At 41.9% G+C, this 17,288-nt stretch overlaps 1 protein-coding gene across 2 annotated transcripts in view; it reads right to left on the minus strand.

Annotated features, from left to right (window-relative positions):
* Positions 1–17,288, minus strand: part of SYT16 (synaptotagmin 16) — a 53,727-nt gene that overhangs the window by 15,351 nt on the left and 21,088 nt on the right. For both annotated transcript variants that reach the window (XM_040412278.1, XM_040412276.1), the window contains exon 3: positions 13,289–13,876. In XM_040412278.1, coding sequence (XP_040268212.1) covers positions 13,289–13,814 — 526 coding nt within the window. In that variant the 5' untranslated portion in view covers positions 13,815–13,876. The remainder of the gene's footprint in view (positions 1–13,288; positions 13,877–17,288) is intronic.

Below are 17,288 nucleotides of genomic sequence, written 5' to 3' on the forward strand. Positions count from 1 at the left end.
TGGTAATCTGTTGGGCTGTGTACCGGAGTTCGTGCCGCATATGTGATTCTACCCTTAGTAAGTACATACAGATAGTATTACTGAGCTTCCCGCCACCATCTGGTACCAACTACTAGAGATTTCAGCAGTCTGTAGTCGTCACCTGCATACACACCAGGACAACATTTACTGAAAATTATCTAATGAAAATCGGACATTGTTTTTGAATTGTGGTTCAAAAGAATAATTTATAAAACAAACTTAACTGTCCTGGACAAAAATGATGCTTTCCTTAATATTTTTTTGCACAACCTTATGAGGCAATCGCTGCAATCAAGCGATTTCTGTAGCTCTCAAGGAGACTTCTGCATCTGTCCACAGGTATTTTGGCCCACTCCTCGTGAGCAAACTGCTCCAACTGTCTCAGGTTTGAAGGTGCCTTCTCCAGACTGCATGTTTTAGCTCCTTCCACAAATGTTCAATAGGATTTAGATCAGGGCCCATAGAAGGCCACTTCAGAATAGTCCAATGCTTTGCTCTTAGCCATTCTTGGATATTTTTAGCTGTGTGTTTTGGGTCATTATCCTGTTGGAGGACCCATGACTTCTAACTCAGACCAAGTCTTCTGACACTGGGCAGGACATTTTTCTCTAGAATGCCTTGATAGTCTTGAGATTTCATTGTACTCTGCACAGATTCAAGACACCCTGTGCTACATTCAGCAAAGCGGCCCCAAAACATAGCTAAGCCTCCTCCATGTTTCACAGTTTTTCTTTGCATGCTTCATTTTTGCATCTTCAAACCTAGAGTTGATGTGACTTGCCAAAAAGCTCCAGTTTTGTCTCATGTGTCCAAAGGACATTCTCCCAGAAGCTTTGTGGCTCGTCAATATGCAATTTGGCAAATTTAAGTCTCACTTTTTATGATTTGCTTTCAACAGTGGTTACCTCCTGGGTCCACTTTGGCTAAGACAGCGACAGATGGTGCGATCTGACACAGATGTACCTTGACCTTGGAGTTCACTTCTAATCTCTTTGGAAGTTGTTTGGGGCTTTTTTGTTACCATTTGTATTATCTTTCTCTTCAATTTGTCATCAATTTTCCTCTTGTGGCCACATCCAGTGAGGTTGGCTACAGTCTTCTGAATAATCTGTGCAACTGTAGTAACAGGAACATCAAGCTGTTTCGAGATGGTCTTATAGCCTTTACCTTTTAACATGTTTGTTTTTAATATATTTTTCTAATTTCCCGAGACAACTTTCTCCTTAGCTTTCTTTGGTTCATGTTCAGTGTGGTACTCACCATGATACCAAACAGCACAATTTCACCCTTTAAATAGGCACACTGACTGATTACAAGTTTGAAGACGCCTGCAATGCTAATTACAGGACACACCTTAGGCCCCTTTCACACGGGCGAGAATTCCGCGTGGGTGCAATGTGTGAGGTGAACGCATTGCACCCGCACTGAATCCGGACCCATTCACTTCAATGGGGCTGTGCACATGAGCGGTGATTTTCACGCATTACTTGTGCGTTGCGTGAAAATCGCAGCATGCTTTATATTGTGCGTTTTTCACTCAACGCAGGCCCCATAGAAGTAAAAGGGGCTGCGTAAAAATCACAAGCAAGTGCGGATGCGGTGCGATTTTCACGCATGGTTGCTAGGTGACGATCGGGCTGGGGACCCGATCTTTATTATTTTCCCTTATAACATGGTTATAAGGGAAAATAATAGCGCTCTTAATACAGAAGGGGTTGGAGGGGTTAAAAATTTTTTAATTAAACTCACCTCATCCACTTGTTCGCGCAGCCCGGCTTCTCTTCTCTTCTCTTCTTCTTCTTTGAGGACCTGGGAGAAAAGGACCTTTGGTGACGTCACTGCGCACATCACATGGTCCATCACCATCCAATGAGTGGATGAGGGGAGTTAAATTTTATTTATTTTTTTAACCCCTCCATCCCTAATTTACAGAATGTTATTATTTTCCCTTATATCCATGTTATAAGGGAAAATATTAAAATCTACAGAATACCTAACCCAAACCCGAACTTCAGTTAAGAAGTCCGGGTACCACATTCAGTTTTTTCTCACGCGCGTGCAAAATGCATTGCACTTGCGCGGAAAAAACTGAAGAATGCAACGCAACCGCATACAAAAGTCACCCCACTCGCATGCAAAATTGCACGATTTTCCCGCGACGCACCCGCATCCTATCCGGCCCTCACACGCGACGCCCGTGTGAAAGAGGTCTTAGTTTAACATGTCTCTATGGTCAAATTATTTTCTTGGGGTACCATTATATTTTTCAGGCAGGTTTAAATAGTTAGTTTTATAAATTATTCTGTTGAACCACAGTTCAGAGGCAATGTCTGATTTTCAGTACATTTTTATTTATTATTACTTTTGTCACTTTACGCTATTTCAGTGATCATTGTGGGATTTTCTTTCTTTAACAGAAGGGTACCAACAATTTTGTCCAAGTGTGTATGTATGTAGGTTATAGCCTGCCGTAAAGTGACTGCTGTAAGTGTATTTCTGTATACACGGGGGAAAAGTATACTCCGATGTTGAGATACACTTTAAAGCCCGTCTTATACCTACTAGACTGGATAAACACACTCATGGCAATGATGATGTGTAGGCAGCTGAAAATTAAAGTTAGGAAAATGCACTCCCACACAAGTCATTGCCTCATCATGTAAGAAGAGAATGAAAACTGACAAAGACATAAGGATATCATAATCATGTCATTCGTACATACAGGTTATCATGCATGTGTATGCAGGGGCTGTTTTACAATAGAGATGTAGCAGAGCTGTATTTGCCTTTTAAAGGGGACCTGTCGCCATTCCTGACAAGTCTGTTTTAGTGAATAATTGCATTCCACATGAAATGCCATTTCTGGAGCATCTTTCCTTCCTACTATGTATTTTTTTTAATTGCTAAATGGGTGTTATCATTCCCCTTTAGAAATGGGTATGTCTCTGCCCAGTCTGCCAGTGGCAGCACTAATTGGATTCAATAATGTATCTTCTGGATCATCTTTGGGTCGGTGCCATTACAGGTCTCTTCAAACAGTTGACCGACAGGAATGTCGGGAGTCGGACCCCCACCAATCTGATATTAATGGCCAATCCTCAGGAAAGGCCAAAAATTAGGGTGGCCAGACGTCTGGCTTTAGGATGAACAGTCTGGTTTCCTAGCTCCCTGTCCCCTGTCCGTAGCAAGGCCTGGATGGATGCTGGGGTGTCTTCCTTTTCAGTGGCTCCATGCTCAGACAGCAGCATTGAGCATGACTGACAGGCTTCTCTCACCCCTAGTCAGTCAGTAGAAGCCAGCCAACTTGTCTCTGTGACTGACTTGAGGGTGAGAGAGACTCGGAGCCGGCCAGCATCTCACCTTAAGGTCTCCCACTCTTTTCACTCTTTTTTTTTTTTTTTTTTTTCTTCTTCTTGCCCAGTACCATTACTGGGAGAGGGTGTTTGACTTAGTGGAGTTGGGGTGTGGCTTAGTGGCAGACTCTGCGTCCTCCTTTTTGGGGTTCAGCACGTGGTCACCCTACCAACAATAAGAATATCTTGGACAATCCCTTTTAAACTATCCAGGAACAGCGCCAGACCTTCAAGTGTGCCTGGTACTGCAGCTCTTCCCATTTGTTTTAACGTGAATTTGATGATTTAAGAATAAATAGGCTTAAACAGGCTAAGTGATAAAATATTAACTAAATATGATTTAAATATAAGGTCAAACCACATACAAAATAATTAATTTGAGTTGCAATACCAGGGAAAGCCCCACACACATATTCATGAAGGTCACAGTGCCATACATCGAAAAGGGCTGCGCTAATCTTGGGGGTCCCAGGGGTCTGACCCCCTCCAAACACACATCAATGGCCTAGCCTAAAATGAAATGCTACAGACGACCTTTTGGATCCTCTTTGATTTGGACAATCCTCATGGTATGGGGCCACTGAGCACAGAAATAGTGTAAGTAACATGAGTCGTGCAGTTTCTTTTAGCATCTCTATAGAGAGTTTACTCTCAAGGCTAAGTCAATAAAGTCGAAATTCCCCATTTAGATCAATTAGGGAGAATAGAGCGGTCTGAAAATGCGGCTTTTGAGAGGGCCATTTGTACCGTGTAATCAGAGCTCGGTAAGTGAAGTGTATCTGTTTCCTCTGTTACATCACCATTGAAAACCGCGTCTGCAATAAGCGTCCAGAAAGGTTTCCATGGAAACAAAAAGCATTCAACATTCAACTTTTCATTTGTGGCAACTTATCTTACAAGCTGCCATTGTAAATAATGGAAAATGGGCCAGTGAGTACGAAAGGTCTGTGGACAGAGCCGCCTATTAATCTACAGGAAATGGGATTATTGTGAAAGACAAAACATCACCTACAATGTAACGAGCAGAATATACAGATTTTTCTCATGAGATAAAAGCTAAATAAATTGATCTGTGTAGCAGCGGCAGGGAGATAAAATGGGGAACTATTAACCAAACCAACAGAAGGATTCAACGTTAATGAAAAATACATTTCAAGGGCAAAATTCAGTAAAAACTAAATTCTAATGACTCATTTAGGCAACTTAAAGCTCTCCGGACATTGTAAAACTACAATTCCCATCATGTCCTTACAGCCACAGGGCACACAGACACAACTACTGGAGAGCTAACAGTTTAAAGGGGTTGTTCAGTATTTTGATCTTGATGGCCTATCCTCAGGACAGGTCATTAATATCAGATCCGCGGGGGTCTGACTCCCGGCACCCCTGCTGATCAGCTATTTGAAGAGAGAGTGGCACTCCAGAAGCCTCTTCCTAGGCCTCGCGTTTATCAGTCATATGGCCTAGGCGCAGCTCAGTCCCATTCAAGCGTATAGGTCATCCGTATCTGATCGGTGGGGGTCCAGCTACCAGTACCCCCGCCAATGAGCTATTTGAAGAAGCCTTGGCGCTCAATGGCCTAATGGGGCTGAGCTGCAATACCAAACACAGCCACTATACAATGTACCTGGTAAGCTATGAGGAGGCCGCAGCGCTCACCAGAGCTCCGGGACCTCTTCAAACAGCTGATTGACAAGGCTGTTGGGTATCGGACACTTGTAAATCTGATATTGATGACCTATCCTAGGGATAGGTCATCAATATTAAACCCTCAGAACACCCCTTTAAAGACCTCTTTATTAGGAGATTGTTTAAAGGGAACCTTTCACCTAGTGTGATCTGCAGTCAGCAGGTTATGGAGCAGGAGGAGCTGAGCAGATTGATGCATAGTTTTGGGGGAAAAGATTCATTAATTTATTCATTTATACTTCTGCTCAGTCTATTCTTAGGAGTCCAGTGGGTGGTGAACACTGTCTATGGGTGATTAGGACCGCCCACTGGACTCCTTAGCCCAGAATGATCTGAAAATTAAATGAATGAATGACAAGTTTTACTGAATCTTTTCCCACAAAATTATATATCAATCTGCTCAGCTCCTCCTGCCCTATAACATGCCGCCGGCAGATTGCACTGCATTCTCAATGTGTAAGGGTTACCTTTAATAAAGTCATCCACTTCTCTAATGATAAGTGCTGTAGTTTGTTCAGCTGTTAATGTATTATATACTACCCCTTCACAAGTATGGAAGACCATGAAATACATGAACAGGGTTAGGGTAACCCTAACCCTTTCTTAGGCCCTCCTCACGCTATGACATTTAAATGCTCCAATAGAGTATAAAGAATTATGTTTTTGAGATGATCCCCTTTAGATTCTTAAATGAGTCGTTCACAACTGGATAAAGATGGCTGCTATGTTCCAAAAACAGACTCACACCTGTCCACAGATTGTGTGTGGTATTACAAGTCTGTCTCATTCTCTTCAATGAAGCTGAACTTGTTGTAATACCAGACACAACCCATAGACAGGTGTGGTGCTGTTTTTGGAATAAAGTAGCCATGTTGTTCTAATCCTGAACAACCCCACTAAATTATTTTTCCACCACTGCATCCTAATATTACAGATATTTATGGTATATTCAAAGGATATGTGATAAATGCCTGACTGATCTGAGTCCCACCTCCAGCTGGCTCACCCATTGAGAGAATGGGGGCCCATTTTCCCCAGTGCTCAACTTTTTCCATAAACCCTCATAGACCCCAATCAGGAGAGATGCACAGATGTGTTGCCATCTCTACTTTAATTTCCATAGGAACAGCAGGTCATAGGACCTCCATTGTCCAAATAGTTGAGGGTCCCAGATATCCTGATGGAAACAAGCAGTAACGATATTTTACTTGCAGTCCTATGCAAATCCACATCAGAATCCATACAAACCTTCCTTGACAAATGTATCAATGCAACATCTGACTTGGAGCTCATTCATATGTGTCTGGAGGTTAGGCTCTTCCGAACATTAACTGGTGGCACAAGGGATCATATTGTTTTTAGTACCAGTCATTTGCACCCTTTTTTACCAGAAAAATACCCATCGTTAAAACCAGGCTACTTTAAAACCATTTGACCTTTCTTATGGGACCTTTTGCATGCCACCTTCCCATGAATTAGAAAACTGGGTAGAAATATTCAATTATGAGGATCCTCTCAACATTTTGTCACTTTTAGTTTCTATCTCTATTGGGGTCTATGTCTTCATCTCTATTTTAACCTCAAGAGTATGTGCACTTTTCTATATACTTCTCCATGACAGAAGTCATGGCAGAAGATGGTACTGATGGGGATCAGGGCACTAGGAAGTTAACCGTTCGCTTGAATGATGGGACCTTCAACTGTCTTCCAAACTCTAGGCCCCTTCAGCTCAAGCTTCAGTAATGGATAGCTCCCCACTGACTTTAATGGAGCCCTCATGGTCAAGCCATTAGCCCCTTCCAGGAGCATTGACCTACACTGATGTAATCTTTCAGCATGTCTCCATGAAGCTATTCAGTTATCTTGAATGTTCAAAGATCTGGATTTTTGTTTTCTAATGGATTGGATTGTGGATTGAAATGGGTTATCCAGAACAATTAAGAGGATGAATCCCCTCAGTTGATCAGTGGGAGTGCAAGAAGTTGGACAATCTATTACTGATGGTCTATCCTAAGGATAGATCATCAATATTATGTTCAAGGACAACCCCTTTACTGTCTCTCTCTCTAATAATTTCTACACGGCTAAATTCTTCTAAAATAACTTCCCAATAAGACCATTAACACTGTTCATTCCAGTGGTCCCAACCTTATTACCATAGGTGAACCCCTGAAAAGCTTTGTCACTTCTGGGGGGGGGGGGGGGGGTCCTATTCCTATCATTCTTTCTTCAGACTTGGTGTATGGCAAGGATGCCCAATCTGCGGCCCTCCAGTTCTTGCAAAACTACAACCCCCAGCATGCCCGGACAACCTACAGCAGGGCATGGTGGGAGTTGTAGTTTTGCAACAGCTGGAGGGCTGCAGGTTGAGTATCCCTGGTGTATGGGGAAAAAACGTTCGATAATTCTTGCCCAGTGATGTTGTCGGGTCTGGATTTGTTCACTGCTTTACCAAACATCTTGGGGCAGCATAAAATGGATCTACCCTATCTGTAACTGGTTGGGCAACACTTCTTTATTCATACTGTATGAGTTAGTTCTATGGCTTTCCAAGTAGGATATCAATGAGTTAAAGCTATGTATAAAAATAAGTTAAAAGGTTTTGGAACCGCGCTGCTGGAAACTATGTGTTCCGGTCACAAATGGATGGTACAAGGGTATCAGCCCCTCTCGTCGACACCCAAAGGATACGATCCTCCCAGACCTCCTCCTCTACAGGGTTCAAGGAGACAGGCAAAATAGTGAAGTACCCTTGAGAATCTTATTATAAAAGGTTTTATTCTACTTACAACAGGTCAGTAGACAAAAGGCATAAAAGTACAAAGTGATCGTCACGTTCCTGCCCGACCCGGGTTTCGCTGCCTCGCTTCTTCAGGGGCGATGACTGCGCATGCTCGCAATCGAGCCCTTTAAATAACCCAGCTGTCTCATTATTCAAGCCGGTATAATTCCGATCCATATAGCATACTTTCAAAAATAACAGTTTTACATCATACAACATAAAATCACATTCATTAGTTCTTTTAGTACAATCATCTTTAAAATATAAACATAAAATACACATGGGAGCGGATTATTACTCCCTATTGCCAGTTCATATATAAACCCTTTCGGGTTACCGCTAATGTCCACATTCAATATATAAATTCAGCCTCCTTCTAGGAATCTATCCCCTAACTAGTCTTCTCGTATCCTAAAAGTGTTCTAACTCAATCTATTAAAATAATCATACCATCCTATACATTCCATCCTCTCCTAGAATATTATGCTGGTATTTTCCACCTACTCCCGGCGCGTCACTCAGGTGATCTCCACCCACTCCTGGAGCATCACTCCGAAAGACGCCGTCTATTCCTGGAGCGTCACTCAGGTGATCTCCACCCACTTCTGGAGCATCCCTCGGAAGGACGCCGCCCACTCCGGTAGCGTCATTCAGGTGTTCCCGACCCCGCCTCCATCTCTGACGTTCCTGGCACGAGACGTCATAGTCCAATAGAGCGGCCAGGGAACCTGACATCACTCAAAGGTCCTTAAGAGGCCGGGTAGAGCACAGCCGAACGACGTCACCGGTAGGCTCGCTTTACAATAAGCATGGTTTGAGGTCAAATTCGATGTTAAGCCCCCTGGGTTGTAGGGTACCTAGCTGGTAAATCCACTCCACCTCTTTTTTATTGATTTGTGCCAGCGAGTCCCCTCCACGCCAGTGTGGCTTAACAGTTTCGACTCCAGCGAATTTTAACCCATACGGATTTTTTCCATGCACTAATTTAAAATGTGCTGATACACTATGGGTCATTAGGCCTTTTCTGATGTTCCGTAGGTGTTCTTGTATCCTAATCTTCAACTTCCTAATTGTCCGTCCTACGTACTGGAGTCCGCAAGGGCATTCCAGTACGTAGATTATGCCCTCATTTTCGCACGAGCAATTGTTCTTTATACGAAATTCGACCCACTTCTTTTTAGAAACTATGTGATTAATATTTATTTGACGTTCTTTGGGGTTCCGATTTTTACAACCTGCACAAAATCCACACCAAGTGAATTTTCCTTCTTTTTTCACCTTTATGCTTACTGGGGGAATGGCACTCCGTACGAGTTTCTCTCTAATGTTGGTGGCTTTTTTAAAAATAAAAGAGGGGTTTACGGGTATTATTTTTCCTATTGTTGGATCATTTTTTAAAACTCCCCAGTTCTTTCTCACCATTTTCTTAATGCTATCTGACATGGAGCAAAATTTGGTCACAAAAGAAAATCTGTAGTCCCTATCTTCCTTTTCAACTATTCCTTTTGTGTGTTCCTTTCTTCCCCTTGTTTCCATCTCCACATTCTGTATGCACACATCTAGATTGGCCTCATCATATCCTCTTTCCACAAATCTATTTTTTAACACCCCACATTGTGTTCTATAGTCGCTCACGTCTGTACAATTACGGGCCATCCTCTTGAAATGACCTTTCGGTATGTTCCTGAGCCATGGGCCGTAGTGACAGCTCTTCATATCAATATAGGAATTCACATCTGTTTCTTTAAAATAGGAGCTGGTGAGAAAACGCCCTTCTTCCATCCGGATACACAAATCCAGAAAATTAACGCTTGTGTTGCTGATTTCCCCCACAAATCGTAGATTCCAATTATTATGGTTCAATTGAGAGATGAAAGACTCAAGTCCCTCCCTCCCTCCCTCCCACACCAGGAGACAGTCATCAATATACCTCCTCCAGAAGGTCAATTTACCCCCTGGGGTGTCCGCTCCTAGTGTGGGAAGGATGAAGCTCTCCTCCCAAGCCCCCATAAAAATATTAGCAAAACTGGGGGGCGAATTTCGCCCCCATAGATCTTTAATGAGCTCTAGCACAGACCCAGTATCTTTCAAGTGGGAGGGGTTTTGCAAAACATATTCTTGTAAGTAGAAGTCAATGTACTCCGTGACCCTGCACGTCAATGAGTTGAGCCCCGAAATTATCGGTCTCCCCGGGGGGTCTACTGGATTTTTATGAACCTTGGGTAGATGATATATTACCGGCACCAAGGGAAAAGGAATGGTGAGATAGTTAAACTCTTTTTTATTTAGTATTCCTTTTTTGAAGCCCCCTGTTAGTATATCATCGAGAATCCGTTTATACTCCTGGGTAGGGTTATTCTTCAGTTTTCTATAAGTTGTTATATCGGATACCAATCTTGCCATTTCGGCCTCATATTTTACTTTGTTCATTACAACCACCCCTCCCCCTTTATCTGCCGGCTTCACAATTATATCCGGATTTCTCTCCAGATCTTTGAGAGCTTTTCTCTCTTTATAGGTGAGATTATATGTCACCTTCTCCATATTCATCTCTTCCAGCTCTTTTAACAATCCTGTTTTAAATGCCTCCACACATTCGTTATGCTAGAGCTCATTAAAGATCTAAACCCCCCCACTGTGAATACATGGATGGCCACAATTGATGTGGCATCCCTGTACACAGTTATTCCAAAGAAATTAGGAATGGAAGCGGTGGAGAATAAAATTAGAAATGACGCCAGAATGGGGAACCAGCAGGGTAATTTCATTTTGGAATGCCTTAGTTACTGCCTCGATTACAATTATTTTTGGTTCAAAGATTCACATTACGTACAGTTTATTGGCACGGCGATGGGGGCGAAATTCGTCCCCCAGTTTTGCTAATATTTTTATGGGGGCTTGGGAGGAGAGCTTCATCCTTCCCACACTAGGAGCGGACACCCCAGGGGGTAAATTGACCTTCTGGAGGAGGTATATTGATGACTGTCTCCTGGTGTGGGAGGGAGGGAGGGACTTGAGTCTTTCATCTCTCAATTGAACCATAATAATTGGAATCTACGATTTGTGGGGGAAATCAGCAACACAAGCGTTAATTTTCTGGATTTGTGTATCCGGATGGAAGAAGGGCGTTTTCGCACAAGCTCCTATTTTAAAGAAACAGATGTGAATTCCTATATTGATATGAAGAGCTGTCACTACGGCCCATGGCTCAGGAACATTCCGAAAGGTCAGTTTAAGAGGATGGCCCGTAATTGTACAGAAGTGAGTGAGTATAGAACACAATGTGGGGTGCTAAAAAATAGATTTGTGGAAAGAGGATATGATGAGGCCAATCTAGATGTGTGCATACAGAATGTGGAGATGGAAACAAGGGGAAGAAAGGAACACACAAAAGGAATAGTGGAAAAGGAAGATAGGGACTACAGATTTTCTTTTGTGACCAAATTTTGCTCCATGTCAGATAGCATTAAGAAAATGGTGAGAAAGAACTGGGGAGTTTTAAAAAATGATCCAACAATAGGAAAAATAATACCCGTAAACCCCTCTTTTATTTTTAAAAAAGCCACCAACATTAAAGAGAAACTCGTACGGAGTGCCATTCCCCCAGTAAGCATAAAGGTGAAAAAAGAAGGAAAATTCACTTGGTGTGGATTTTGTGCAGGTTGTAAAAATCGGAACCCCAAAGAACGTCAAATAAATATTAATCACATAGTTTCTAAAAAGAATGGGGTCGAATTTCGTATAAAGAACAATTGCTCGTGCGAAAATGAGGGCATAATCTACGTACTGGAATGCCCTTGCGGACTCCAGTACGTAGGACGGACAATTAGGAAGTTGAAGATTAGGATACAAGAACACCTACGGAACATCAGAAAAGGCCTAATGACCCATAGTGTATCAGCACATTTTAAATTAGTGCATGGAAAAAATCCGTATGGGTTAAAATTCGCTGGAGTCGAAACTGTTAAGCCACACTGGCGTGGAGGGGACTCGCTGGCACAAATCAATAAAAAAGAGGTGGAGTGGATTTACCAGCTAGGTACCCTACAACCCAGGGGGCTTAACATCGAATTTGACCTCAAACCATGCTTATTGTAAAGCGAGCCTACCGGTGACGTCGTTCGGCTGTGCTCTACCCGGCCTCTTAAGGACCTTTGAGTGATGTCAGGTTCCCTGGCCGCTCTATTGGACCATGACGTCTCGTGCCAGGAACGTCAGAGATGGAGGCGGGGTTGGGAACACCTGAATGACGCTACCGGAGTGGGCGGCGTCCTTCCGAGGGATGCTCCAGAAGTGGGTGGAGATCACCTGAGTGACGCTCCAGGAATAGACGGCGTCTTTCGGAGTGATGCTCCAGGAGTGGGTGGAGATCACCTGAGTGACGCGCCGGGAGTAGGTGGAAAATACCAGCATAATATTCTAGGAGAGGATGGAATGTATAGGATGGTATGATTATTTTAATAGATTGAGTTAGAACACTTTTAGGATACGAGAAGACTAGTTAGGGGATAGATTCCTAGAAGGAGGCTGAATTTATATATTGAATGTGGACATTAGCGGTAACCCGAAAGGGTTTATATATGAACTGGCAATAGGGAGTAATAATCCGCTCCCATGTGTATTTTATGTTTATATTTTAAAGATGATTGTACTAAAAGAACTAATGAATGTGATTTTATGTTGTATGATGTAAAACTGTTATTTTTGAAAGTATGCTATATGGATCGGAATTATACCGGCTTGAATAATGAGACAGCTGGGTTATTTAAAGGGCTCGATTGCGAGCATGCGCAGTCATCGCCCCTGAAGAAGCGAGGCAGCGAAACCCGGGTCGGGCAGGAACTTGACGATCACTTTGTACTTTTATGCCTTTTGTCTACTGACCTGTTGTAAGTAGAATAAAACCTTTTATAATAAGATTCTCATGGGTACTTCACTATTTTGCCTGTCTCCTTGAACCCTGTAGAGGAGGAGGTCTGGGAGGATCGTATCCTTTGGGTGTCGACGAGAGGGGCTGATACCCTTGTACCATCCATTTGTGACCGGAACACATAGTTTCCAGCAGCGTGGTTCCAAAACCTTTTAACTTGCTTTTGCCAGTGTGAATAACCTACCACACGATTCCGGAACCAGAAGCAGCGCAAGTAATTGTCCGTGTTGGGACACAGGACTGACTTTCTGTTCTATTTTGTATTTTATATGTATAAAAATAGAATGTCCATTTTATGGCAATTATGGATTTTACACCAAAGCATCATTATGTGCTTTGAATCTGCAGCAGATAAACATTTTAGAGATAATTATTTGGAAAAATAGCTTTCAGTGATATAACTGTATAGACTAGAACATTAATTTCATAAACTCCAGAGGAGAAAAAGGTGTTAAAGAAGAGTTTGGGTAGAAGAAGAAGAATGATGAAGATCTTACCTGAAGAGTTTCTTACCATTAAAAGTTCCTACAGAACTAAAAGTTGGTGTTTCAAGGTCCGACAAAAGAGTTTTTATTTGATCATTTATATATTCTTCATCTTCTGGGATTGAGGAGAGTGATTCTACCAAGAGGTTGTCCTCCATTTGGAATTTAGGGGTTGGCTTGGACATCTCAAAACGTGGCGTGTCTCCAGATGCTGTCATTAATTCTGGGCTGGGATGACGCTGCTGTTCCAGGTTGATGGTTTCCTCCTCTTCAGATGTCCAGGACTCTGCATCTGACGTATGAACTAGTGGTGGGTTCTCATACAAAAATCCTTCTTTTTCTTCTTCGTATTCTTCTTCTGGAAAGTCTTCAAGGTTGTGATCATATTCATTTAGTTCTGAGCTTTGGTCACTGACAGTTCTTGAGTCTGTTTTAATTAGACTTGCGGGTGGGTCAGATGCGCTGCCTCCAGTAATGTGAACTGCTTCACACATGCGAGAAAACCAAGAAGAAACCGGCTGGAAGAAATTCTGGCCGGCCATGTCTAAAACCATGACCAGAATTTGCTCATCGGGTATTCAAATTTGCTTGATCTCCACAATTTTAAGTCTGTGAGCTACAGAATAAGCATTATTGAAATTAGGGTGCTTTTTGTTTTAGGATGAGCAGATATAGAATATGTATGTGTCACATATGGTATAACATCCTATCATTATATACATATTGCCTATGCTGCACACTGCATTGCATTTTATTACATAATCCTGCCCTAAAATTGTACTTAGATCTTTCTTCTTTTTAGATTAGCAGACCTCTATCCACACATGTTTTCATATATGAATACACTGAATACTTTTGGTAAGTGCGTGTCATTAAAAATTGTGTATAGGCACTGAGCTATTCAATAAAATGCAGGTGTATAGCGCCACCTGCTGTTTGCCCTTTTCCTTATTTCTCCATCCACCTCACTGAGGTGGTCGCACATGCTCAGTTTCAATCTTTAACTGTCATCAGCCCTATCTACGGTTAGAAGCTGTGGTAATTATAGAGAAAAAGTTGCAGAAGAAAGGACATGACCCCTGAGAAAGGACACACACACCCTAAACTGCCAGCCCAAAATACATCCATGTGAGACACAGGGCTGCTTCTAGCTATGTTAGAAAAAATGATTATGTACGATATGATGTCTTATCTTCATTTTTTACATCAGTCATGGGATAACGTCTTAGTAAATAATTTAATTCCCCATAATAAAAATAACAATTCTGAAGTACTGGAGTTATTTAGCTTCAAACTCTACATTGTGCCATTCCCATTATTCCTCCAAGAAATGTCAGAACATGTGGACAACTAGGTGTTACCGTTCTCTGCATATACACTTGTATAACAGAGCACCCACCCATATAAAACACGATCCACCATTTAATATAGGTAATGGAAACAGCTCATCTACTCCTCCTCCCTGCACAATGACCTCTGCGCAGGTTACAGATCATGCCTGCATCATTTGTCCATAGAAGTCAATGAACATCTCCTGTTCATTGTGTCCTACAGTCCATGGCTGCTGTAAAGCATATCTTTTTCTAAATGCTGAGGTAAGATGGCCATTCCTATAATATTGCATAGAAAATAGAATGAAAAAAATTCTGTAACCTGAAATGAAAAACGGATCAGTAAAAAAGGAATACGTGTCACTATCTGGTTTTAATTGGAAAAATATAATTGATACACCCCTTTTTAAAGAGTTTTTTCAGGCATTCTAAAAATACATGCATTCCTCAAACTTGGTGAAGAAAGTTTGTTTCATTAATACCATATTAAAGGGGTTATCCGGCAATAAAGTATTAAAGGGGTTATCCAGTAATAAATATTGATGACCTATCCTGAGGATAGGTCATCAATATCAGATCAGCTGGGGCCTGACACCCGGGACCTACGGCGATCAGCGGTTAAGAGGTCGGTTACTCAATGAGCGCCGCGGCCTCTTTCTAGGCCATGTGATGTCACTGTATATCGGTCACATGACCTAGATGCATCTCAGCCCCATTGAAATGAATGGAGCTGAGCTGCAATACCAAGCCGGGAGCCAGCTGCACTCCCCAGAGCGCGATGGCTCCCTGAAACAGCTGATGGGCAGGGGTGCCAGGACTAGGACCCCCTCCATTCTGATAATGATGATGACCTAGCCAGAGGATAGGTCACCATTATCATTTCACGGATAACCTCTTTAATGAAACCATCTTTCTTCAACAGGTTCGAGGAATGTTTATATTTTTCATAATGCCCGGAAAACCCCTTTCATTTTGCCCTTTATGATTCCTACGGAAACATTTGGCTTGGTTTTTAAAATGTAGGGTGGAAAAAGAAGCTTACATATGTACTACCAGCTCTTTCTAGCTTTGGAATAAACACTGAGGTTTTTATGGTTCAGACTACATTCTCAGTAGCATCATGGGGAATATTTCAATTTCCTATCCAAAAACATAATGTGACTGAAAAGTTGGGGTGAAGAAGAACGTTCCCAGTGGAACAGTTTATGGGTTTTATTGATTCCACTTATGTGAGATCGTCCTGTTTTTGCTTAAATGAAATGCTTTAGACGACAGATCCGTCTTATGGTAATGAGAACCTGAGTCTTGTCCAGCCCACAATCAAGCAAGCGAAAAGTAAAGTACAACAGACTCGTTGCATCTTGACAAACGTACGTTACGATGAAATACTCAGACGCCACAACAGCAAGACAATATAGATGTCAAAAGTCCCAGAACTTGGAAAGCACATTTAGTAGAAGTGACATTGATGTTAGTAACATTTTACATTTCAGCAACACAAAGCAGATGAACAGAAAAGAAATTCTCCATAACAAGGGGCGGTTGTTAAACTTGACACATGAAAAGAGTCGTGCAGAGACACTAGATAGTGAAGAAGGTGTCGAAACAAGATTTGAAAAAGCCTTTATTCGATGAAACTAATCATACAATAGCACTGATACAAAGTTAACCAGAGGCAATGGATTATCTTCTTACTGTTCCTTAAAGGTGCTGTCCAAGATTAGAAAAAACATGGCTGATCTCTCCCTAAAACGGCACCACACCAACACGTTGTGTGTAGCACTGCAGCATGGTAGCTCACCATTGACCATGGACTAGACCCTACAGGAAAATTTCCCGGTGGGCCAATTTCAGACCACACTAATAAAACAAGGAAACAAGAAATCCATATTTTTTTTTTGTTTGTTTTTTCTTTTTTACAATTGTAAAATTTTATTTAAAATATATCTTTAACCTACTTTAGCTTTTGTATAGAATATATTAATATGACAGCACATTAGAAAACCACCACACTTGTAATTTTAGTCCTAATGTTACTGTAGATTTCAGCATTACGTGTATATAAGGCTACTTTCACACTTGCGGCAGAGTGATCTGGCAAGCAGCTCCGTCGCCGGAACTGCCTGACAGATCCGGCAAAACGTATGCCAACTGATGGCATTTGTAAGACTGATCAGGATCCTGATCAGTCAGAAAAATGCATTGAAATGCCGGGTCAGTCTTTCCGGTGTCATCCGGCAAAACTGATCTGGCATAAAAAAAATTCACCTTTTTCTGCATGCGCAGACCGGAAGGACGGATCCGGCATTCCAGTATTTTGAATGCCGGATCCGGCACTAATACATTCCTATGGAAAAAAAAATGCTGCCATTCAGGCAAGTCTTCAGTTTTTTTGGGTCGGAGATAAAAGCATACCATGCTGCGGTTTTATCTTTTGCCTGATCAGTCAAAAAGACTGAACTGAAGACATCCTGATTCATCCTGAACGGATTACTCTCCATTCAGAATGCATGGGGATGAAACTGATCAGTTCTTTTCCGGCATTGAGCACTCAGTGTCGTAAAAGAAAAACGCTAGTGTGAAAGTACCCTTATTATGTATCGTATAGAAAATTACAGGCTCAATGATTATTTTAGCATTAAAAAAGAGATTGAATAATTTTTTTAGCTTCAACTTTTTTATCTGCCGGAAGGCTTC

Source organism: Bufo bufo, chromosome 11 (genome assembly GCF_905171765.1).
Source record: "Bufo bufo chromosome 11, aBufBuf1.1, whole genome shotgun sequence".
In the NCBI taxonomy this organism is placed as follows: Eukaryota; Metazoa; Chordata; class Amphibia; order Anura; family Bufonidae; genus Bufo; species Bufo bufo.